Consider the following 24,781-nt stretch of genomic DNA (forward strand, 5'->3'; position numbering starts at 1 on the left):
TGATAGCGCATGACATGCATGTACACGGAAAGCCGACGGAGCTGAGTTGGCTAGAAAGAGCGGTTGGTATGCATGAAGTGATTGTTTTGGTTCTTTTTAATAGCGGTGAACGCTAGTTAACAGCTGGTAGATGTGTTTGAGGATAGCTTTTGATGAGACATGTATTTCTTGTCTTCTTGTCTTCTTGTTTTCTTGCATTTTTCTTCTATTTATTCATCTTTTTTTCCCTTTTACTTTTTTTTTTTTTTTTTTTTACTTTTTTTTTTTCCCTCTCCTTCCCCACTCTCTTTCCTCAAGAAAACCAGCGAACCTGGCCTGAACTCACAAGGCCCAAATTAAAGGTCTTCAGAGAAGCCCAGAGCTTGGAGCTTAAAGCTTAAAGCCTAAAGCGCCCCTAATCTGTCTTTTCTGGATCTTCTTATAACTAGCAATCTTCATTTCCTCTGCTTCTCTAGGTCTTACCCCCCCCCATACCATACTCCACGTCTACACACCATTATACTACCAGCTAATCACAATGTCTGCTTCTGACTCGAAACACATTTCCTTCACCAAGCTTGTAAGAAGCCCCCATAACCGTCTTATTCATGTCTGTTTCTGTGTGTCTTGTTCGTCTTTTTAACGCTTATATTGCTGTAGCCCGAAAGTGAAGCGGTGTGGACTAAACTGGTCAAGTAAGTTGCGATATCAGGTGATAGAAAATAACATTTAGGTAGTAGAGACCCGCACCTCCTAACAATGCACTTCTAGATGTACGTATCTTGACCCTACCGGCACTCAACGCACCTGGGAGTCCGCGGAGCGCACTACGCGCCCCAAGGACTGTGACATTGATGGCGTTGGTATCGTGGCCATTCTTGAGCGCGAGTCGGGCCCTGAAATAATGCTACAGAAGCAGTACCGCCCCCCTGTTGAGCGTGTATGCATTGAGATTCCCGCCGGCCTAATTGATGCCGGCGAGACGGCTGAGCAGGCTGCTGTGCGTGAACTCAGGGAGGAGACAGGCTACGTCGGCACAGTGAAGGATGTTTCCCCCATCATGTTCAACGGTGAGTTTATTACACTAGCACCAAGCTCGCCAACAGAGTTGCATTTCGTCTTGCTAACCTTCATATAGATCCTGGCTTCTGCAACACTAATCTGCGTACCGTCCACATGACCGTTGACATGTCCCTTCCGGAGAACCAGAACCCTAAGCCGCAATTGGAGGAGGAAGAGTTTATTGAGGTGTTTTTTGTGCCACTTAATACTCTTTTTGCAGAGTGCAAGAGACTTGAGGCTGAAGGCTATGCCATAGATGCACGCATTGGGACGCTGGCAGAAGGTATTGAAGTGGCTAAAGCTTTTAAGTTGTCATGAAGAGGAAGAGTCAGTGGCCAGGAGAGAGGAGAGGGGAGACAGAATTTAGGGTTAGATAATAGACAGAACCATATGCAAGGCTCAAGGCAACAATGACAGGAAGCCGTCAGCAAGCCCGGCTTTAATGCCAACAGGTTGGGCAACAATGCACATCCTTCGCCGATATTTGTTACTGATATAAGTATAAAAGGCCTAACATCGATGGGTCGCTACACCGGATTTCTGCGCGTTCTCAGCCTCAAACCATCCAAACTGAGAAAGATGTTGATATCCACTGGTACTCACCCGCCCACCTGACCCTACAACTGTCGCGCCGCAGCGTCAAACTACCATCCAGGATGTCGTGAAGCTTCGCACCGTCCTCAGCAGAAAGCTAGGAGTGCCGATGGAGCTTGTTGATTTAATTTTGGACATGGCTGAGTACTGGGTCTGCTCACGAACACAAACGGCCAAGCCGCGTACCGTTCAAGAGATTACCTGGGGCAGACATTGTCTTCCTCTTGATGATCATGGGAACCTTTTGGTGGTAAGGGATAAAATCTCCTTCCTTTCCTCTTCCCCTCTTTTGGCAGCAAGCCTCTGGTTCTTTAGGCCTTGATCCGTGAATGGCCAGTGGACCGTCCTATTACCCCATTCTACATACTACCCTTCAGCATCAAAGTTAATCTAACCCTAGTTTTTCGACAGCTTCGCAGCGACATCATTGGCAGATGTGTTGGACACGACGTACCCGATTCACAGGCTTTAAAGAGTACCAACCGTCTGAATACGATCCTGCTCCACCTGCGGCGCCTAATGACAAGCTTTGTACCGGTGCTTCGTTCGCCGAATGCTTGGGCGATGCGATGCCATGGCTCACTTATCCTGTGCGGAAGCTAGTGTTCACTATTTATAGGTGCACACTACGGCGACGCCTACACGCGCTCCCCCCCGTGGCGACGCCTACATCCGCTCCCCCCCATTTCTATTTTCGCTCCCCTCCCCTTTGGGCCCTTACTAGCAACGTACATGTAGCAAATACACTGGATGGAGGTAAATAATGTAGTGAAAATTATATATTTAATAGCTCTGAATATCTAAGAGGGCATGCCTTTGAAGTCATTGTATGGCCAATCTGATGACACCTCAACTCACGCTTCGTACTTGTAACCGGCTGAGTAGCTGTTTTGAAAGTCGGGCACTTCCATGGCTCTACTATAAGCTGTTGCTGAAGTTGATTTTGTTTTAAAGCCTTCTCTGTTAGATTGGTCGATGAGGGCTTATATGCTGCTCTGTCCTTGGTGTGAATCTCGCCTCACAGCTGCAATTTGGTTTCCAATATCTTTTGCTGTTGCAAGCGTATCTGACGTATTATAGAGATACCTCCTGATGCTTCGAGGGGGAAGGGCTCAAAGTGCACCTGTTGGGCCGCGGCATGTAGCAAGTTGATGTTGTGGGGATGGAACAACTCAATATGTAGTTAGTGCGGGTCCTTAACGAATCCGGCAAGATATTACAGGCTAAAGCTGTGAGCAAACTAGACCCCAACAGCAGCGGGCTGAACAACAACGCAGGCACTTTCTCTCGATATTTATTATTGATACTCATAAATACCCAACATAAGCCTCTACACTAAATTTCTGCGCGTTCTCAGTCTCAAAAAGTCCAAGCTGAGAAAGATGTTGATTTCTAGCGGCAATGACAAGCCTGACCCTACAACTGCCTTGGCGCAGCGTCAAACCACTATCCGAGATGTTTTGGAGCTTCGCGCCATCCTCAGCGGTAAGCTAAGACTGCCGGTAGAGCTTGTTGATTTAATTTTGGACATGGCTGAGTACTGGGTTTGCTCACGAACACAAATGACCCAGTCATGCTCCGTTGCACAAGCCATCCGGGAACGTCGTGATAATTCTTTTCATTCTAGTGGAAACTTATTGGCGGTAAGGAATAAGCTGCTCTTCTTTCGTTCCCCTCTCGCTCTTTTGGTGGGAAGCCTCTGGTTCTTTGAGCCTTGGTTCATGAGTGGCCAGTGGATCCTCCTATGACCCTGCCGCTCTACATACTACCCCTCTACATCAAAGGTGATCTAACCCTCGTTTTTCGACAGCTTCGCAGCGACATCATTGGCAGATGTGCGGGCCACGACGGGCCGGGCTCACAGGCCTTCCAAGAACACCAACCAGTTGACCGCACACCCGCTACGCCTGCGGCGCCCAATGAGAAGCTTTGCAGCGGTGCTTCGTTTGCTGAATGCTTGGGCGATACGATGCCAGGACTCACTTACCCTGTGCGAAAGCTAGTGTTCACCATCTGGAGCCACGACCAGGGCTGGGCAAGTGAGGGGAGGGATCCGACTAACGTTTACAATAACTCATGGACCTGGTTTGAAGTTGGGCTAGAGCGTTTCGTTCAGCACGAGGAAAAGACAAACATGCCGGATCTATCGAAGGCGCGGACTGTGATTCCTAGGTCACAGGCCAAAGACGGCGATAGAAAGCTGGACATGGACTACCACCGTGACCAATATTTAATTCAACTAAACAGACAGGCAGACTCGATCACGGCCCAGCACTGTGTGGAGTGGCGCTGGGACGATAGTATCGAGCTGGACCAAGGGCGTGCGGACACAGAGTTCCGGAAACAGGGCCGGAGCCCAACGACTCCTTCGGGTGAGTTTGTACGTAATTTACAGGTTGGCGATATCATCACAATATGGGCTAAGGCGAGGTTTCCAGGATGGAGAAACGAAGTGGAGAGCGTTACGTTGGATGTGCACTGGGCTTATTAAGAGGTGAGAAGGCTTGGGCGAGAAGATGTCGCACTGAATGTTTTCGTGTACTGTTTTACGTGTTCTGAATCTCTGTTGCTATTCAGTTGGCCCTAAGTGAGGTTTCATGATTTAGCGTGGGACCGACCCTTGTCGCTGTTAGAGAAATCGATGCCTAGGCTCCCTAAGGTTCTACAGCAAAGCTCTTCCACTACTTCATAGTATACTTATCTGCGAGCGATTTACATCGCATTATTCTAGCAAGCGCTATATCGCATCCATTAGCTTCCCAAAGGAATTTGACGATGGATGCTGCTTGTTGGGGATTCTACCCCGCTGTGTGCTGGGTGGCGATTAGAGACCAGAAGTTAGCTAATACAAAATAGTACAGGGATGCCACCACACGTAGATGCACGTGACACTAGCACTAATGTACATGTCACGTGATGAGAATAGTACAGTAGTACAACAAGTCGCACACCTTCTACTTAGGCTGTCCCTCCCTGATCACGTCATCGCTAGTTAGCAGTTACTCCGTTGTAAACAGCTTTAATAACCTTGAGATACTTGGAAAACAATATGCCAGTAATATATACGAGCGAGGCCAGTGAAGCTACTGAGGACGAAGCTGCTGAACTGGTGTAGTTTATAAAATTGACTTCCCATCTCTGTTGTTTTCTCCTACATGCTCGAGGCTCTTGGGAAAGCTCTTTCTTGGCTCATATTCTTGCTTCTTACATAATTTTGCTAACAAAACTTCTACCATGAGTCTTCAGCGACAACCTGTGCCTCTGGGCGCTCTGGCAAGCCGGCTCACACAGCTTGATCTTCGCAAGTCGGCTTTTCCTGGATTTATAAGACGGTCTAAAGCTCGATGTGTCTCTACGACCACCATCTCGAAGTACCCTGCGTTGGCGCCTTCGATCACAGCAGTCTACCATCCAGCCGTTCGGCCGCTTGCACATATACAGCTGGGTTTCTCTCGTAGCGCATGCACGGCGACTACTTCCCGGTCCTCACCCGAAGTCTCGCCTCCAGTGACCCGTCAGTCGCCTACAATTTCTGGCTCTGCTCACGTGCCTGCTTCCACTCCTGCGTCCAACCCTGCCATGGCGTTCCCTTGCCTTGACAAGCTCGAGTCGCGATCCGCGACGCTAGAAGCCAAGACAGCTGATAATTCCGGTCCCGAGCCGTCGTACACGGTTGGAGCTACACAAACTTTCCACAGCTCCAATGCTCTCCTGCTTGATTGGGGAGGCGTGCTGCCCGAGTTCGACATTGCTTATGAGACATGGGGCACATTAAACGATGACCGTAGCAATGCTATTCTGTTGCACACTGGCCTTTCAGCCTCGTCCCACGCCCATTCGACCCCCGAAAACGAACAGCCTGGTTGGTGGGAAAAGTTCATTGGTCCTGGCTGTGCGCTTGACACTGAAAAGTACTTTGTCATTTGCACTAACGTCATCGGTGGCTGCTTTGGCTCTACTGGCCCGTCTAGCATTGACCCTGCTGACGGTGCGCGCTATGCTACGAGATTTCCTATCCTGACGCTTCAGGACATGGTGCGCGCACAGTTTCGGCTACTCGACCATCTAGACATCGCCACGCTGTATGCTAGCGTTGGCTCTAGCATGGGTGGTATGCAGAGCCTGGCTGCCGGTGTGCTTTTCCCTGACCGCGTCGGGCGTGTGGTCAGCATTAGCGGCTGTGCTCGCTCGCATCCCTATAGCATCGCCATGCGCCACACTCAGCGCCAGGTACTCATGATGGACCCGAATTGGAACCGCGGGTTCTACTATGGCCGCGTGCCCCCGCATGCCGGCATGAAGCTGGCCCGCGAGATTGCCACCGTTACATACCGCTCTGGACCCGAGTGGGAACAGCGATTTGGTCGGCGTCGCGCAGACCCGCAGAAGCCCCCCGCGCTTTGCCCTGACTTCCTCATTGAGACATATCTAGACCATGCTGGTGAGAAGTTTTGTCTGACCTATGACCCTAATAGCTTGTTGTATGTGAGCAAGGCCATGGACTTGTTTGACTTGGGTGCTGAGTACCGCAAGGTTTCAGAGACCCGCCGTGCCGAGCGCCAACGGCTTTTGGAGGCTGGCGAGGCGCTTCCTATCGATGGTGCATCATGTGGGCTGACTCTGCCGGATAGTCCGTACACGGAGCAGCCGCCACCTGCATCACCAGTTGTTTCTTCTGCAAGCAGTAGTAGCCGCAATGGCGGGCCTCCCGAGGATCTAGTCAAGGGCCTAGTGATGATGAAGAATACGCCGACACTAGTGATGGGTGCAGCAAGTGATATCTTATTTCCGGCGTGGCAGCAGAAGGAGATTGCAGATGCGCTAGAACTGGCGGGAAATACCCAGGTCGCACATTTTGAGCTGACGCAGGAGATGAGCATGTTTGGCCACGACACATTTTTGCTGGACTTGAAGAATATTGGAGAGAACCTGCGTAAGTTCTTAGGCTGAAGATAAAGCGAAAGGTTTATCACGTGTCAGCTTTGAAGCACATGTGTTTGTCTCTCTGCGCCCGTCACGTAGTCTTGCGGATTTTCTTTTTGTCTACATTAGCGCTCAGGAGTTTTGTCCTTTGAAAAACATTGGGGCACGGTTTTCCCGTGTTCTTCTTTCTTGTAATATAACTGAGCTAGGCTATATAATACTGGGATATCGTTTGTTGTACATGTTGGCATGCAGATGGTATCTTTTTTGCCTTTTTTGCCTTTTCTCCTTTTATCTCTGTCTACCCATCTATTAGGCCTTTTACACGTAGCCCTTGATGACGGCAGCTTCGGCGTTGAGGATAGACGAGCCGGCAGCGCCAATGACAGCTGTAAGCAAAGGTTAGCAGGCATTTTCTTTTTGGTAGATCTAAGCTTTTGTGATGTAATCATTTATACTTACTGTTGTGGCTGAGCGCAACAAACTTGATGTCAAAGATGCCACTGTCATCCTCACGCACACGGCCAACGCTGATGCCGTAACCATTTGAGAGGTTGCGGTCCAGGCGCGGCTGCGGCCGGTCCTCCTCATCAAAGACGACAATGGCTTGCTCAGGGGCTGACGGGCAGCCGAAAGTAGAGGCATCGCTAACGTATTTGCGCATAGCCTCTTTGACTTGCTCGGCCGACGGCGGCGGCCGCTGGGCGAAGCGCAGTGAGACACAGGCGGTGTGGCCATCGAGCACGGGCACACGGTTGCAGGCGGCAGAGACACGCAGGCTAGCCTGGGTCTCAAAGGCGGTGGCATCGGCGTTCAGCGAGCCGAGAATCTTGCGTGCCTCGGTCTCTAGCTTATCCTCCTCGCCCGAGATGAAAGGCACAACGTTGTCAATCATGTCCATGGACGAAACACCGGGGTAGCCTGCACCCGAGACAGCCTGCATGGTCACGACGGAGACGGTATCGACTGGGCCAAAGGCAGCCTGTAGCGCAGCAAAGGGAATAACGAGTCCGATGACGGCACAGTTGGAGTTGCACACCAGGAAGCCCTTGTCTAGGTTGTGGACCTTGCGCTGGTGCTTGATGAGCTCTAGATGCGACAGGTTGACGGTGGGGACGACGAGGGGAACAATGGGATCGCGGCGGTAGTTCTTGGCGTTGGAGAAGACGGCGATATTGGCGTCACGGAACTCGGCCTCTACAGAAGGGAAGAGACTAGTTAGGAGGGCGGAAGACCGAGACTATCAAGGAGAGGGCAAAACTCACCAACTTCGCCGGCCACATCAGAATTCAGGCCGGAAAACACAATATCGCAGTCGGAAAACTCTGACGCCTTGCATGTTCGTACTACAAGATCACCAACCGGGCCAATTGGCGAAGCCTGCTTCCAGCGCACGGCATCCTTGTACTTCTTGCCGGCCGAATTGGGAGAGGCTCCGACAGCCTGCAGCTTGAGGAAGGGGTGCTGCTGCAGAAGCAGAATAAAACGCTGGCCAACCGAGCCAGTGCAGCCGAGGACGCCTGAAGAGCAGGTAGTTAGTATGGGAGGGGAACGCGCCGGAGTGAGAGTAAGGGAAGAGATGCGGAGGTGGGGTTTAGACAGTGTATTTAATTGCGCCAGACTTACCGCACGTCTTGACAGGGTATTGTGACATTGTGTTTGGTTGTGTGAATGCGGGTTGAATGCTGTTGATTAGCGACAGTGAGAGCAAGGAGGAGAGAGAAAGGAAATAAAAAGGAAGCAAAACGGCCCTATTTGCAGTTCAAGTTGAAGTGACTCAATCCCCAGCTAAACAGCCCACCGAAAGCGTGGCCGGGTCCTAGCTTTTCAGAGGGCCAAAAGTTATAGAGGGCCTGCAGAGGACTGTAGAAGGCTAAAAGCCCTCCGCTATAGCATAGAGCATAGGCCCGCCTAGAAATGCACCAGGTCGTCTACTAAATCGTACTATCATCCCATAATTTCTCTGAAGAGGGTCCGCTAATCGGAAGATTGTGGACCGGTGCGGTGATGGCATGGTCGCTGAGTCATTTGAGTAGGTAGATTATTAGGGTTTTGAGACAGGGGTTATGATGTTCTGAGGAGTTGATTTTAGTGTAGCTTCATCCAAGGACATTGGGAGGATTCACTTAATAAAAATATAGGACAGCATGTGTGCTACCCTGTAGTAGTGGTGTATATGGAAAGAGCGTGAAGCAGCCTTGGATCACAGTCATGGTTATGAGCATGCGTGAAAGCCATTCGGTTCTTAGCTTTAGCTTCCACGTATACGACGAGACAACTCTTTCTCCTTTCCATATCTCGGCCAATGATGTGTGATGCTTTGACAGTTCTATTACAGAAGGAAACTAGCCTGCTGCGACTGCCCGCGACAGCGATGAGAGTTGGCTTGGTGGGAATGGGGCGGAGACGGAATAGACTCAAAATGAGTTTTCACTTCTTTCCTATAGTAATGAAGCGGGGTTGTTCTCGCCCTGCCCTCCTTTCCCTTCCGGTTTTTATTTCTTCGTGCCGCCCGGTGCCTTTTCTCCCCTTGGCCTTTGTCGTCTTCACTGACCCTTGATTAGTTACGGTTTAGGATATGCTATATATCGTCTTTATCGCCTTGGGTTCTCCCCGGGCTTTTGTCCTTCTTTGCTTTTGCTTCCTTGATTAGTAGCTCTAGACACCACTCTAAACGACGGGTGCTGACAATCCCCGATCCCGATACTCCCGAAGGTCCTAACTACGAAGCACACCCCTAATTTATGCGCACAATCGCTAGTATCTTTGTGATGCTCTTCCGTGGCTTAAAACGCATTAGAGCGGGACGTACACGGGCAATCATGTGGCTTACGGCCTTTATATCGATAAATGGGCATGTGTTCGTGACTAGCCCTGGCAGGACGTCGTCGCCATTACTTATGTGCAAGATCCAAGCTTGAATTCTTCTAAAACTGCACAAGAGCACCGCCTTTATTCGCCGTGCAGAGTTTGTCGAATTTAACAAGTTAATAAATCTTGAATACTTCGAGGGTGACTGAATATCAGCGAGGTATAGCTAGGGCTACCCCATCTCTTAGCTCACTTTCCCACATGTCCTGGAGGCTCAAGTCGCTCCTGCCTTGCCGATTCCTGCACTGCAGACAGAGAAGTGTTCGGTCTGTTCTTGCAGAATGGCAATATAGCTGTCATACACGGGGCTGAGATTTACCGCTGATTTGAGCGCAAGGTAGATCTATATCTGTACGGGAAGCGGCATACGGCCATAGTCCCAACGCCACGGCATATCAACACAAACCATGTGGATTCTCAACCCCTCAACTGTAAGCAGATGCAGAGAAGCTTGCACAGGTGCCACAGCATGCACGGCAAATGCATCTACTGTACAAGAGGGGTTAGACCGGGCCGGTCACAGAGGCATGGGAAGACATAGCATGTTTGTGGATTGGCCACGGAATTGATTGATGCGATTTACTTGCCAAATTATACTATACAGCCCCATTATTGGGGAAAGCCCTAATATACAACTGCTCATTTTCGTCACTTTGGCCGGCCTTGCCCTACTCCTTTGAGCCTGACACTAACAACACAACGCTCCCGTAGTGCCTGCGAATATCCTGTTTCTCCACATCATGGGTATCCTCAACCTCTCCCCACCGTTGGGTCTGCCAGTCAATCTCGATATTTGCTACACGTGCAGCCTCGTCTGCTGTAAATGACTGCACCTCACCATCTGGGAGAACGCCTGCGCTAGACGACCACTCGCTCACTAATCGTGCTGCTACTAAAAAGCTCTTGCCCGAAATGATTGCACGTTCCAACCCTGCAAAGTCCCACGCATCTAGGCCCTGTGCCCAATGCTGAACTAGCGCACGCGTTGCGGTGTCCTGCCGACGCGGGATAATGCTGTCAGAGTCCAGCACCGGCTCGATGCGAGCGCCTGGCCAGACGCGCTGAGACAGCCATGAAACCAGTGGCTCGGCTGCCTCACGCTGCATCTCGCGGAGTGATGCACCGGGCTCACGTAATGCAGCCTCTGGCTCCGGTGCCCAGCATAGCACTGAGTCTGTATCAAGGTAGCGCAGGAGTAGCGGCAAGGCGGTGGGGCGGATGGTCGGCGTGGCACGGGCGTCGTCGGCGGCGATGTCAAGGGCACGGCAGACGAGGCTGGTAAGCGGCAGAAGGTGTGCTTTGGTAGTGTCCTGGGCGCTGGACAGCTGGTCCCATTCGATGGCGAGGGCGGTAGCAAGAGCATGCTTAGTGCGAGGAAGACGAACTATTTCTTTGGTTGTTGGGTGGCGCAGCGGACGGGCGTCGAGAAATACTTGAAGAAGGCCTACGGGAGGGGGAAAGGAAACGTTAGTAATGAGCCAGCTTCGCCGTCAGTAACCCTCGGTATCTCTCTTGCATCTGGGAGAAGCCAAACTAACCATCAACCTCCTTGACGCTTGTATGCTCCCAGAACCGTTTCCGCACTGTCTTTATCTTGTCCGAGCCATCACGGAACGTGCGCGCCGCGCGCAGCATTTCCGCCTGCCTGCGCCGCCGGGCTACGCGAGACTGCGCCGAGACGGCTTCCGGTGAAGGCACAGGTGGCTCTGGCGGCGGGCCGGTGCCAATTAGCGGCGAGACGTTAGCACTGGGGGTGCTGGTTGTATGCAGCAGAGCGGTAGCGGAGCTAGCAGCGGTGCGGGGACGCCCCAAAGTGCGTGACAGTGCACTCCGCGCTAGCGAAGGAACAAAGAGAGCAGGCATCCTTACTACCTTCCCTTCGAGTCGTGCGAGGTAACTAAAAAAAAAAGAAGAGATGCGTTGTCAAAGAAAACTCAGAATTGGGAAACGAGACAAAGACGTGCTGTTTGCTAAGAAAAAAGAAGCCAGGAAGAGAAAGGTCTTTGGTGGGTCTTGCTATGTAGCGCCTGGACTTTTTTCAGTAATGCCGGGGTGGGGCTAAAGGTGGGACGATGATAACGTTTGTGATACATAACGTAGTTATCAACTACGACATTCTTATTCTCTCAAAAAACACTTGTATTAGTGATGCCAAATGTCGCAAGTGCTCTATACTTTAGAAAGGGTCCTTGAATTGCCCCTTGGAATTATACATACGTCACACCACAAGGTACCAGCAAAAACAACTAGACGACCCCCAACATCTAACTGTCCATGACCAACAACTACTACAGGACTCCCTAGGGTTTATGTAGCAGCTTCCTGCCTATTATTTAAGGCGCCAATTTGAAGTGCTACCTACTAAAACGTCTGTTATCACATATTACTTGCTGAATATGTCCTGAGACAAGGTTTTGCTTTCTGTCATCCTATACCAACATCGGATGATCTTTGTACGATCACTAGACCAAAGCATGGCATTGGCGATTGGGAGTTGCTTTGATACCCCATAATCCAAGTTAGCCATTAATACTAGCATCGGCTGCTACCAAATATCGTTATATCTTCTGGACTGATCATGTTCATGGTTCAGTGTTAGATGGGATTATGGGTGAAAATGATCTGTTTCCCTTTTCAAAGAAAGATACATTCAATGGCCAATAACTATCAGTCTTCTGCACAGTACCTCTGCTGGGACAAAATACGTAGGGCAGTTAAAGATTTTGGGGCAAGTGACCGTTGGGCAAAATAGAAGACTCGAGAAACAAAATTCAACAACGTCCAGGGAGAGCGCTAGAGAAACCTCGAGACACGAGGAAGATGGCAGATGATTCTTTCTCTCGAATAGACGACTTGTTAAGGTTGACCGGCCGGAAGCTTGTGTATTAGTTCTCCTCGCCAAAAGCTTGATAACCCAACAACTTAGCCTAGCAACCTAGATTAAGTTGAGCTGAGGCCAAAGGATGAGGCAAATTAGAATGCTTGTTGGCAAATCCTTGGAGGGCATGGAAATCTTGTGAAATCAGTGGCGTTTTAAAATGAGGATAGCAATTTATACCGAGCCTCATAAAATGACAGCCAAGATCTGGTATGTGGCTTCTGGCACATGCCTGCAGATCCTTCAGGGCCGCAATAAAGTGGTAGCACCAGCTGTATGTAGTCTTGCGCAATGTTCAGCGACTAGTATCAAATACAAAAGATTCAAGAACTAGGATGTGACTTCCAGAGTATGTCTGCAGACTCTTTTGGTCGGTTATATGTAGCTAACATGGCTTAGATAGAATCATGTACTATTTAGTTGCATAACATTACGTGAGAGGGAAATAAGTAAAAACTACGACAACGTTGAATATCTGTGTAGTACATAAGATATGTGAGGACGAAAGGTAAAAATCCTAAGCAAGCAAAAGAAAATAGAGGAAAAAAAAGTACAAGCCAAGATCGTACCTAAACAGCAAAGTCGCTCCGCCACGTCTATGGAGATATCAAAATAAAGAGAGAAATAAAGGAAAGGAAATCTGCAAATGCCAATAACAAAGGAACAGCCAAGAATAGAATGGATAAGAGAAGGGGAGAAAGCTCCAACAACGCCCGGCAAAATTCAAGCAACCAAAAAACAAACGCAACAAAGGGAGAGCGGGCTGGCAAGGCTCCATAGAAAATACCCAGCCTAAAAAGGCTTGACCAGGCAGGAAAACAAAAAAAAAGCCATCAGAGCGGACGCGAAGCCAAGCGTCCCACGCCCCTCCCGGTTTCTCCTCACCTCAGTACGGCGGCCTCGTGACGCCACTCAAGCTTAGTTCGCCCGTACGACTATCGATATGGCTTAGCAAATCCTGCAGGTTCATCGAGCCTGCTGCAGCATCGGAGTTTCCGCCATAGAAGCTATCGGTGTTTATCGTGCCATTGCGACTACGCGGTGCCCTACGAGTCACGCCACCACTACCACCCTTGTGGCTGCTTAATGACGCAGTTCGAAGGATACTAGCATCTGAATCAGCATGGTTATGGCCATGGCCGCGGTGAGTGGCAGTTGTGGACTGCGGTGGGGTAAACGTAGTTGTTAACTTGGGCAGCGGGGGGACGGGTGGGACTTCGCTGCGTTCAGGCCGCTCGGGATCTGAAGCCTCATCAATACTGCGCGACGAGCTAGTAGGCCGGGTGGGGTTCATGGTTAGCGGTGGGGCGGTGCCAGAGCCACGTGAGCCTTTAGATCCACGTGAGCCGGGACGGGCCATGGAGAGGCTAGTTTTAGACATATGTGCATCACTGTTGTCCATCATGTGGGAAAATCCCAAGGGGTTGAAACTGTTTTCCGAAGGCGTGACCTCGAAGCTAATCATGCTCTCAGACTCATCATCAGAATCACCACGTGGTGCTCGCGAGACAGTCACAGGTTGGCCTGAGAGCACCTGTTTGAGCTGATCTACAGACGCGACATAGCCACGACTAGAGGCTGAAGGCGCACGAGATGTGCTCCGAACACTGTTCTTCCTCTGCTTTTGCATAGGCATCAAACCACCGTTACTAGATATGGGCCGGCTGTTGGCATAGTGGCTACCACGGGGAGACGGTGGGTTATGAGCGCCTCCATTGATGACAACGCGATGCCGGGCAGAGCCAGCTGTACGAGATCCGTTGACAGAAGCGCTAGTGCTAGCAGATTGTACACCTAGCAAAGTAGTTTCCCGAGTCCAATCACTAAGAAGCTGCTCACGAAACGAATCAGGCAGGGCAGTGTCATCACTGTTCTCGGATACAGGCATTTTAGCTACGGGCAAAAAGAATTCGCCACTAGTAGAAGTCGTAGGGCTAGACGGAGCAGCCCCTGTCGCCTGATAGCTACTAGCAATAGCATCAACTAGAGTCAGGCGATCGTCAAAAGGAAGCAAAGCCTCGGATTCAATTTCCTGGATTGGCATCCGTGGTTGTGGGCGAGGCAGTCCAGGAGTGCCGCAGAGCTCTACGGGTGGAGGGGGCACATTAAGCCCCTCGATCCAGAAGTGCTTGCTGCGGCGCCGGGAAACCTCATTAGCAATGGCCTGGCCTACCATGGAACCGTCAAGGACAAATTTGTCCTTGACAGCCCAGAAATAGCCATGGCATAGACACCCTATGCGCACTTTGTGAATTGGCGCATCAACCTCAAGAATATCTTCCTGCAAGCGGAAAATCATAGCAAGGCCAAAGCGGACGGCATTGACGCCAAGACGCAATGCCATTTTGCTAAGCAAGACGTGCAAAAGCAAAAAGTCAGTCTCAAAGTCCACATACTGCAGGGCATTGTCATAGGCAGCAAGATGGATGAGCTGCAGAAACCGAGAGACAGCAGTAGTAGGAACTGGGTCACGCGATACACCGACCGAGACGGCCCTACGGCTGTTCTGAGTATGATTATTTCCCTGAGCGTCTCGTGACTTGGTCAGCAAGTTGCGCTGCCACAGGAAGTCATCATGAGCACGCGAGTCGACGCTAGCTGTTTCGCGGTCAAGCCATACGCTAAAGGCGTCGACATAAGCTTTGCGCACCTGGCCATCAGGGTCCCTCAGCAGCCAGTGAGTTCCTTCCCAAACCTGGATTGAGACTTTGTTTCGACTGAGAGTCTTATTGCTCGTTGTGCGAGTCTGCGGGTTAGCTATTAGCAGAACCTCTTTGATGGCCTTGAGGGCAGCAATCCGGCCCTGGTTGGACACAAAGTACGTTTCGACAATTGGGGAAGGATCTGGGGAGTCCGTGGTGCCTAATTGTTTAGTTGTAGCAACAGAAGTTGCGTTTTCAGGCGAATCGTCGGTTTCATTTTCGCCGTGAGGCGATGCGTTGAAGCTCCCAGAGCGGGCGGACCTCAGACGGATCAGCATGGCCAGAATCATGTCAGAGATTTGATCGGCATAGTAAATGTGAGTAGCTAAACCACCAATACACATCTGCACTTTGGCCAAAAGCTCCATTTTTTTCTGAGCTATGGTTTTGGCAGTAGCGTCGGTAATTGACGAAGTCTCGAAGTCGTCGGGAAGACGCGCAATCTTCTTCATATACTGCATCAGGCCAACCAGAACATCCATCACACTCAGACCAATGAGATTGATGTCTGACCGCAGCAGTGATGCAATCATGCTCACTAGTATAAAATTCTGTGTCAGGTTGTCATGCCTGAGGGACTCGCGTGACAGCGTGTCCATGGCTGTGACGACAATAACATAGCGATCCTGTACTGTAGCCCATCGAGCAATCAAGTCAAATATGCGGATGGCCCAACCGCCATCTTTAGATGGTGTTTTATAGTCGTTTGTAACGACGACAGTATCGCCACGGCTTACTCTTGAGTCGATGAATTTGAATAATGCTTTAGTAGCGGTGCTAATTTGCAGGCGATTTGGCACAACGTATATTTGCTTCAGACATTGCATAGCCAAGACCCCAATGTCTTCTTCGGCTAACTTGTCCACATCAACAGCCGTTCCGGCAGCAACCACTGGATTCGGCTCGGCTTGATTAGCCTCACTTGTACGGATAGTGCCAGCGCTAGAACGACGGCGGCCAAGCTTTTCGGGGTCTTCTTTTTCCTCCATGCCCAGGCGAGAAACCAATACATCAATGAATTCGTCGTTGTCGGTCCAGATGTTCTCAAGGATTATTGGGACAGTTGCTTCCAGCTGACGGCTGACTGGAGAGGACAACACATCAGATGAAGCCAAGCACATGATAGCATCTAGCCCTACATGTCTCCATCTCATGATAACAGGTACACTGGCGCCTGGAAAATCAGCCTGAGAAGAGGCTAGAGTTGTGTACTTGTTGACAACACTGACATATTGATCAATGTAAGCCTGGTCGGCGAAGAGAGAAATGGCATCGTGATGAGCACAAAAGGTCTGAAATGTCGGTATTGACGACTCGGTCATGACAATGTCCTTCGAATCGAGGATGAGATCGAGAACGCGGAGGACGCATGGGGCAATGAGCGGTAAGTCTTTAGGTGATTTCTCGATGATAGCAGCGAGGATTTGGAGTGTGACTTGCACGTTACTATTAAAGGAGCACGGAAAGGCATTAGCAATGGGAGAGAGACAAAGGGAACAGAGGTAGCAGGCAGCCTCACCCTACGCGCTGACGCCACACATCGTGAGCTGTGCGCTTCTCCAGAAACGCGCCAATCTTCTGGATCTTAGAACGGCGAGAGGTGGCGTAGAAAAGCAAATAGCTGAGCTCGCTAGAATTGGGCTTAATGTCAACGGCCCCTTTGGTGGTACGTGGATAGCATCGGAGCACAAGAACTTGATGTTTAGGGCGGCACTTGCGCTTGATGGCCTCCATGTTGAGGGCAACGCGCGAGAGAGAAAGGAGGCGAAGCCGGCCAAAGAAAAATAGCGATTTATGGCGATGAAATTGGCGAATGAGCTAAGGTGATCACAGCGATAGTGAAGTCGCGAGGCTGACGATTGAGAAGGCTGAATAGAAAACAAAAGCAAAGCTAGTTAAAGATAAAGGGAACGAGGCGAATAAGGAAAGATCGAGCTTAGGTAGGCGTAGACAAGGCTGAGGCTGAGCTTTAAAGCGAAACAGGGAAAGAGCGAAGGACCATGAAAACTAGAAAGGACCAAAGTGTCTTCAGACAAGGAAGCTTCCAATCGTAAAGAGAAATGCAACAGGAGGAATAAAAATATAACTAAGGAAAATGAGGTCAATAATAAAACAATACTATGCGGAAACTATGGAAGGACGGAAAAAGCAAAAAAAAAAAAAAAGAACAGAAAAAGAAGGGAAGGAAAAGGAAAATGAAATACGAATTAATAGGTACCTAACTCTACTTGTTTAATCTTTGAAATCATAAAGGAAGGAGCCCATCGTTTGTTCTGCAATTGCAGTTTGTCGACGTTCCGGGAAGCCGACGAAAAAGGAAGGAAGATGGAGGAAGTATTCGAGTATGTACTTGACAAGACACAGATAACCACAAGGACAAGGACAATCACATCCAATGTATAGTATACAAGCCCAAGCTACTTGAATACAGAAAAATGTATACACATCAAGACAGAGTAATACAGCAACCAACACGCACTTCTAACTCCCCCTCCCCCGCCTCATAATCACACAACTTAAGGTTGTGCATACCCAGCTCCCATTAGGCTACCACAAAAAGCACCAACCAAGCCAAACCCCCACCCCCAAAATCTCAGGGGAAACCATTCAGCCACCAAGCTTTAAGCTTCGTCTTCACTTTATTAGGCGTCACTACAACAGCTTCCTTCTCAGTCAAAGGGCATAGCTTTCTCTACTTCATGTTCTTCGTGTACTTCTTCGATCCTCTCTTCCTTTCGTTACTAGTTAATAGACTAACCCTATTTTTTCTATAAACCCCCTTATTATCTGCCTCTCCCCTTACTCAAGCATAGGAAGCCGCTTTTCCATAAACTGACTAACCTCCTCGATCTCCTCTACGCAAGCCGTGTGGCCCATCCTGACACAACGTTAGCATGACTCCTCTTATGTCTTAACTCCCCCAAAAACAAACTTACGGGTATGAGTGGTAATCCAGCTTAACGCCCAGCTCCTGCAACTTCTGACGAGACATGTCGTTGAATTGCGGGATAACCAGCGGGTCCTCGTTACCATGCGCCATGAAGATCGGCGTATCGGCAAGCTCATCCTTTAACAACTCCTTGAACTTGCCACTGAGCACCAGCCAGCATGACAATGCGACAATGCCACCCAGCTTGTGCTCCCCCGTCAGACCAGTGAGCAGCGCTACAGCACCGCCCTGTGAGAAGCCACCAAGAATGATTCGCTCGGGCGCAATCCCAGCCTCGATTTCGGCTTTAATCAGGCCTGAGAGGTAGCTACGTGTCTCGAGTATGCCCTTCTCATCTTCGTTCTTAAGCAGAGACTCCATCGTGCCGTTGAGGCTTTCCTATGGTTCGGGTATACCTCTAGGTTAGCTCAATTAGTTGGATCATTGCGTGCGTACGCAGAGCAAAGCTCTCTAGTGTCCATTCAGTTGAACTTACAATGTCAAACCATCCTGGCATGCGATGACCAAAGTTCTATCCTCAGGCAACGCCATTCGCCATCTCGTTAGCTGTCGACATTCCCTCTTTCTTTTCTTCTGTAAAATAGATTTTAACTTACACAAGTCACCGGGATCGTGGGTGCATTGGGCAGCACAAATTTAACCTGGTTCAACTTGCTGCGTAGCCGCCAGTTGCGCACTACATCGATCCAGCCAGCACATGTATCACCCAGCCCGTGAGCGAAAATGATGGTAGCCGTGTGTTTGCCAACGGCGGGGACAGTGAGAGGAGCGGGGTGGGCCATTGTATAGCGCTGTATTATAGTTTTATCCGTAAGATCTGCCAGTGTATTCGTAGGGCCCTTATCTGGTGTCTTTGTAGAGAGGGATTCCCGTATATTTATAGTAGAGTAAAGCCAAAAAAACCTAGCTTTAACCCTACCTTCCCTTTTCCTACCCGGCCTTGTCCCACCAAGGCTTCCCCACACTCCACATCTGATGACGCCAGTCAGCTTCAATAAAGCGCTAAACATGCTTACATGCATATTTGTTTATTTGCATACCCTTAACCCCCGTTTGTGTAATACAAGTAGAGTTTCATCTTGTCTGTACGACAGTTTAGTGGACGCAGGTATTATGCACTGTATAACCACTATTATTCTAACTCTATCATTGGCTCGGCTTGTTCTCCTCGTTACTCACCTTCGTGGCACCCACGAAGTAGATTCGTCACGTCACGTTGAGCCTCTTTACACACGGCTTGGGAATAGTCCGATTACATATTGTGATATTCTGTTTTTACTTTCCTTCCTTGTATTCGCTTTACTTAATGTAAAGTTGCTTGTGTGTAACTTGCTATAAAAGTAAAAAAGAAAAGGGAAGCAAAGATAAGAAAGACCCCGAGTGGCTGTGTAGCTTCATCTCTGGTGTGCATAACAATAGACTTCGTAACAACGAAACCAACAACCAAAATAGCAGAAAAAAGAATGTGTGTGATATCCTATCAGTATTGAGACCCAGCGCTGCGTTTTCATGAACAAGAAAAGAAAAGAAAAGAAAGACAAAGGAGATTTGCCAAAATAACAAGTTAAAAAAAAAAGAAACCATCAAGTCAAGAGACTAGGAGAAATAGACGTCTTATTTCAAAGACCGTCCTCTCACGACTCCTCGCAGCACCGCACAATCTCACTTAGTGAACGCAACAATAGAGGATCAACTTCGACCACATCCTCGGCAAAGTCAGCATAGCCAGCTGTTCCCACGTTGCAACGCATGGTCACCACCAGCCGTGCAATGCATCTAGACAGACCCATCTGCAAGTCACGCATAGCCTGCTCTGAGCCCTGGTTGCTTGAGCCCGATGTCATAAGCAGAGTGGAGATATCGGCTACCACTGCTTGGTGAGTGGCAATCCTGGTTCTCTTCTTGTGGGACCGGCTATTAGAAGAAGATACTGGTGAATTGGAGCGAATTTCAAAGGGTGCATCCAAGCCTAGGAGATGGGCAGCCTTTTTAGGTATGTCGTTGTGGCTATCGGATACCGATTGTTGGCGTGAGTGGCTAAATCCAGAGTCTTGGACCAACGAGCTTACATTAGAGTGGGCGGATGATGGAATAGAGTGCGAAGGAGAAGCCAATGTGGAGGGAGCTTGCCGTGAGCACAGGTTAGAGACATAATTGTAAGCCAATACATGAGCATACAAGGCGTCGCAAAGGTGATCAGAGGCGCTCGGAAATACGCTGCGCAATGCAACCCATGGGGTAGGGGTTTGATCTGACACTAGGGCTTCGGCAGAGGTTAACACTGGTGAAGGTACAGAAATAGATCGCGAGGCATTAGCACTGCGACGAGATCCTAGAGCCCTAGAGAAGCGCCATTTACGGTTGCTGTTAGTGGCAGGAACCTGGGGCAAAGTTTTGCTGCGATCAATCATAGGGCCATGTTTTAGCTTGCGTGAGTACGACCGGATCGTTTCAATGGTCAAACTAGATGTTAACAGCATCGTATCGGGGAAGCAGGCGATGTTCACTCTCAGTGTGTCTGCAACGTCAGGAGGGAGGGGAAGACCAACTCTCCGCTCCTCAGTAGGTTTAGCATGGCTCTCGATTGGGTTTTCAATCCAGGCCTGAACGGAGGCCGAGGGAGAGCAAACTCGGGGTGCCTCAGGAGTGTATCCTCGCGGGTTCCATGAATCAGGGGTGTTCAGCCTGGACGGTATTTGGTGCATAGAGAAAAGAGTGTCCGGGATTTGGTTAATCGGGGCAACTTTCTGGGGCCGGGATGGCTCAATACAGGAAGTAGATATGGTATTATAGTCGGCTCCATCCTCATCATCTTCAAGATACATGGCATCAGTTGGGTGGCTAGTCGGCGTAGGCGATGCAAGTCGTTCATCTAGAGGATTGGCATTGTGGGGGGATGAGGCCTGTTGCTGTTGTTGGTGAAGGTAGTACCGCGGATCATCATACTCAGCAGAAATTGGGCTTGTATGTTGAGGTGAAATAAGTGCTGAGTCTCTCAGACGAGAAGGCTTAAAGGAAGCTCTAGATGATGGGCGAGAACTGGCCATGATATAGTCATTGTGAGTTGGCTGGTATTTTGATGAACGCATGCTCTCAGAGCGCTGCAAGTGTGCGCCTTGGTGTAGGGGACGGTGGGAAGAGCAGGGGCGGAGAGGGGGGGAAATAGGCGCTTGGGGGATGGGTTGGTAGTCTCTGAAGGCCTGCGAGCCATATGCCTCGGAGGGTAGATGAAATGAAGGGCTACCAGTGCGAGGCGGCGTAGCAGGAGGACTAGCGAGAGAGTGGGAGTGGTAAGTAAACGGGCAGCTTTTTTGGGAGTTTTGAGACCCTGGAAGAGGGGGATTGGGTTGTTTGTGATTGCTAGTAGTTAAAATGTTTTCATCGTCTTCCGAGTCATCAATCCAGCTGGTATCAGGATCACTCTTTTGAGAAACGATGGATATAGCTGAGTTAGCACCGGGAACTGGCCATCGAGAAGAAATAGAGACAGGTTTGTTGATGGTAGTGTGGGTGTTAGAGATAATGGAGGAAAGGGTGTAATGGTTCATTGTTGGAGAAGTGCCGTGGGGCTGGCTCAGGCGAACAATGGGGGGCTCCATGGCAAAGTCGGAAGAATGCGAGCTATAGACTGATTCGGATATGCTATCATCGTCTTTGTGGGTAGCTGCAGGTCCAGATGCAGGCGGATGTACAGGGCTAAAAGTCGAAACAGCACCACAGCCATCGTCCAATGAGTCTGGAGAGTTCATGCTGCGAAGCATAGCAATGGATTCTTGAACCGAGCTGGCCTCAGAGATAGAACCTAGTGATTTCACGCGCAGCATAACCTCGTATAAACTAGAGCTGGTCAAAGGCAAAGCAATCGGTGGCGGCGTCATGGCGTCGTCTTCGGTATCATCGTCCAATGCTGCATCAGTGGATTGCCGTGGTTCCAGACTTAGCGAGGACTGCGGGTGGCCAGCCGTCATGTTCTTAGAGACAAACACATTGCTCGACAGCTCCAGGTCTTGAGCCAACATTTCGGGCAGGTTGCCGAAGAGCATGGAGTCGACAGGGTCCATGTCGATATCTATGTCCATCATGTCCAGGCCCATGTGGGTAGCCAGATTGGAAAGGGACATGACTTGATGTGAGATTCGCAAATAGATTGGGGATACAAAAAAAATAAGAAAAAATGCAAAAGAAATAGAGTTTTTCTTTGTCAAAAAAAGAAGAAATTGAAGGTTGAGGTTATATGCTTGAGAAATAGTAGAAGAAAATATCAAGCAAGATAGAAAGAAAGAAGGCGTTAAAGGATCCAAGCAGGGTTTCAAGGATTATAGCCAACCACGATGTTAAAATGGGGTGAGTTGGGCTTGTGGAAACCGGATGGAGGTTTGAAGAATAACCGATCCAAAGAAAAAAAATGGGAGGTAATAACCAAGGAGAAAAGGGAGATGACAAAAAGGGACAAAAGTCTAAACTAATAGAGCCTGGATTTCAGTGGTTGAAGAGACAGACAAGAGAAGACTGTAATGCAGGCAAGTTCCAAGCAAGCCTAAGAAAGATAGGCAGACAAGACAGGCTTCAAAATGAGAAATGCCGCCAGACCATGGAAGAGAACAGGGGGGGGGCGTTGTATAAGAGACGAGGAAGAAATATAGTGTAAAATAAAATAAAAATAAAATAAAAGAAAAGGGAGCAAGGGCCTAGGTCACAAGCAAGTTAGTCCAGCCAGCCTCAAGCTTGCACAAGATACGGTCAAAACGAAGGCGGGTTTTTGCGTGGGTTGCAGAAGTTGAAACAAGCAAATGCAGGAAGACATAAAAAAAAAAGATGTATCAAAGGGATTTACTCGCCACTCTTTATAGAGAAAACGATAGCAAAAAAAAAGAAGGAGAAAAAGGACCAGAGCAGGGTAAACGACGGGACGAAAGACGGGCTCTTGTGTATGCTCAGCCGAAGAAGAGAGAGACGACAAAACGGAGACAACAGTAGAGGATTGACGAAAATCGGAACATCCGATTCCGCAGCAGATTTCCAGGTAAATAGGCGAAATCAAAGGCTTACAAGTTGGTGGTGGTTGTAGTGATAGTGAAAAACAATGGGCGGCGAGCTGCGTGATGCCGTGCTACTTCATTCCTAGAGCATGAGCTTCCTTATTGGGATATTTGCTAGGCTGGCAGTGGAGGTATGCCCGTGGCAGGCCTGTAGCACTACTTGGTATCTAGGGACCCTTCTTATGTATGTGCAGAGATGTCCCGTGTATTGTTGCAGAGTTGGGAGTTGGCAATGGATGAATGGCGTCAAAGCCGGCGTTGTGCGCCGTGGTTGGTGGGCGCCTTCTCGTCTATTATATGATAAAGAAAGGCTGTAGAGACGTCAGTTGGAGGAACAAGATGTGACAAGTGGTCTCAGAATAAAAGGAAACTGAGCCGAGAGAGAAGCCAAAAACGGAAGAATAAAGCAATGGGGGTGGTAAAATGCAAGGACATGTAGCGACTAGAAGAACAATAGGCAAATGGTGGGTCGCACGCCGTTGTGTATAGGTCTTGGATAAAACCGAAATGCTGCCTCCCTGTCGTTGCTTTTCCTGTCCCAAGGTTTTCAGAGTTCCCAAGGCTGATGATCCTGGCCGTGGCACGGAAGCTCGAGAAAGAAGATGAAAAAAGGAGGACTGGGAGAACAGAAAAGAAAAACAAGCGAAGGCAAGGCCAGTAAAATAGTTGAATGAGGGATGATGGATGGAACGCCGGGTACGAAAGACAAAAGGAGATGAACGAGGAAGCCACCAGCTTTGGCAAAGGATAATAAACCCGAAGGAGAAGTGACAGGAGCAATAGCAAGCAGCAGCGGTAGTGATTAGGATGATGAGAAGAGTGCAATGGTGACGAGGTGCGCGAGAGCGAATAATTGTATATGCAAGAGGTAGGGGAGGGAGGTGAAATACAAAGGCAGATTTGTTGCGGCAGTGATTGTGATCAAGGTAGGAGTAAAGCCAAGACAGCCAACGAGTCACAAATTGCGGTTGCGGTGCAGGCACAATAAATTGATTCACAAATCCACAAGTAGTCAGTCATAATCACAGAAATGCAGGCACAGGCAGAAGCACAAACCCAAGTGTAGCACAGCAGAGAGAAGGGGCTTGCACTCAATCACACAAGTGCAGGTGCAGCGCAGGCACAGGCAAAGCAATCTGTGATAGATGGACGTAGTACAGGTTGTACAAGTGTAGATATGGGTTGCATGCGTGCGTGTGAGTGTGAGTGTGAGTGCACCTGTCTGAGTGTTGATGTTACTGCTGCGCTACAGCAGAGCAAAAATGAAAATAGTGATAAAAAAGGTGGCTTTGGGGCGTCGAGACGGATACGAAGAAGGGCGAGACCAGAGAGAAGCATAGAAACGTAGAGAAGGAGAAGAGAGCGAAAGAAGCAAAGGTCTAAAACAGGTGTTCACTCACACTTGAAAGGTATTTAGTATTGATACTAAATGGCAAATACGCAAGAGATAATGCGAGAGCTGTTTGTCGGGGTTGAGAGGTCAAGCAAGACAACAAGATGATAGAAGAAGGAAAGATTTTCGCGGTTTCTGTGCTGGAGAAAGAAGAAAACGAAGAAAGAGAGGAGGGCAACTCTTGGATGATATAAGACCTCAGAAAGAAGAAAAGGGCAAGACCAAGAGAAAAAGGAAAGAATGCGTGTTTGTGATAAGAGGGGGAAAGAAGCAACTACTTGTTTTCTTGCAGGCAGTGATGGACATGACATGATACTAAGATACGTAAACCTAGATAAGTGACAAACGGCCAAGTAAGTACTGCGCCCATCTTGCTTTGTACAATCCAAA

The 24,781-nt window shown here is 49.3% G+C and overlaps 7 protein-coding genes across 7 annotated transcripts; 2 read left to right on the forward strand and 5 right to left on the reverse strand.

Annotated features, from left to right (window-relative positions):
• Nucleotides 1-517: 517 nt before the first annotated feature.
• HOO65_070473 (ADP-ribose pyrophosphatase) lies at nucleotides 518-4,126 on the forward strand (the record flags this gene model as incomplete). The annotated part of the gene is made up of 7 exons (XM_071004833.1): nucleotides 518-559; nucleotides 640-674; nucleotides 751-1,049; nucleotides 1,118-1,324; nucleotides 2,101-2,254; nucleotides 2,993-3,278; nucleotides 3,446-4,126. 7 exons carry the CDS (start codon nucleotides 518-520, stop codon nucleotides 4,124-4,126), a joined length of 1,704 nt encoding a protein of 567 aa, XP_070857191.1.
• Nucleotides 4,127-4,869: 743 nt separating this feature from the next.
• Nucleotides 4,870-6,585, forward strand: HOO65_070474 (Homoserine O-acetyltransferase; the record flags this gene model as incomplete). The annotated part of the gene is made up of 1 exon (XM_071001341.1): nucleotides 4,870-6,585. One exon carries the CDS (start codon nucleotides 4,870-4,872, stop codon nucleotides 6,583-6,585), a length of 1,716 nt encoding a protein of 571 aa, XP_070857192.1.
• Nucleotides 6,586-6,879: 294 nt separating this feature from the next.
• Nucleotides 6,880-8,212, reverse strand: HOO65_070475 (putative aspartate-semialdehyde dehydrogenase; the record flags this gene model as incomplete). The annotated part of the gene is made up of 4 exons (XM_071005048.1): nucleotides 6,880-6,947; nucleotides 7,021-7,755; nucleotides 7,824-8,078; nucleotides 8,185-8,212. The coding sequence occupies 4 exons, from the start codon at nucleotides 8,210-8,212 to the stop codon at nucleotides 6,880-6,882; spliced, it is 1,086 nt and encodes a 361-aa protein (XP_070857193.1).
• Nucleotides 8,213-10,097: 1,885 nt separating this feature from the next.
• On the reverse strand, nucleotides 10,098-11,292 carry HOO65_070476 (Protein ATP12, mitochondrial; the record flags this gene model as incomplete). The annotated part of the gene is made up of 2 exons (XM_071005069.1): nucleotides 10,098-10,813; nucleotides 10,968-11,292. The coding sequence occupies 2 exons, from the start codon at nucleotides 11,290-11,292 to the stop codon at nucleotides 10,098-10,100; spliced, it is 1,041 nt and encodes a 346-aa protein (XP_070857194.1).
• A 1,901-nt stretch (nucleotides 11,293-13,193) lies between these two features.
• Nucleotides 13,194-16,743, reverse strand: HOO65_070477 (Protein EFR3; the record flags this gene model as incomplete). Its single annotated transcript, XM_071004834.1, has 2 exons — nucleotides 13,194-16,455; nucleotides 16,529-16,743. The coding sequence occupies 2 exons, from the start codon at nucleotides 16,741-16,743 to the stop codon at nucleotides 13,194-13,196; spliced, it is 3,477 nt and encodes a 1,158-aa protein (XP_070857195.1).
• A 1,065-nt stretch (nucleotides 16,744-17,808) lies between these two features.
• Nucleotides 17,809-18,741, reverse strand: HOO65_070478 (Acyl-protein thioesterase 1; the record flags this gene model as incomplete). Its single annotated transcript, XM_071005132.1, has 4 exons — nucleotides 17,809-17,887; nucleotides 17,946-18,337; nucleotides 18,395-18,409; nucleotides 18,556-18,741. 4 exons carry the CDS (start codon nucleotides 18,739-18,741, stop codon nucleotides 17,809-17,811), a joined length of 672 nt encoding a protein of 223 aa, XP_070857196.1.
• Nucleotides 18,742-19,593: 852 nt separating this feature from the next.
• HOO65_070479 (uncharacterized protein) lies at nucleotides 19,594-22,080 on the reverse strand (the record flags this gene model as incomplete). The annotated part of the gene is made up of 1 exon (XM_071001342.1): nucleotides 19,594-22,080. The coding sequence occupies one exon, from the start codon at nucleotides 22,078-22,080 to the stop codon at nucleotides 19,594-19,596; it is 2,487 nt and encodes an 828-aa protein (XP_070857197.1).
• Between the last annotated feature and the right edge of the window lie 2,701 nt (nucleotides 22,081-24,781).

The sequence above is a fragment of the Ceratocystis lukuohia genome (genome assembly GCF_044167205.1).
Source record: "Ceratocystis lukuohia strain C4212 chromosome Unknown Supercontig7_pilon, whole genome shotgun sequence".
NCBI lineage: Eukaryota > Fungi > Ascomycota > Sordariomycetes > Microascales > Ceratocystidaceae > Ceratocystis > Ceratocystis lukuohia.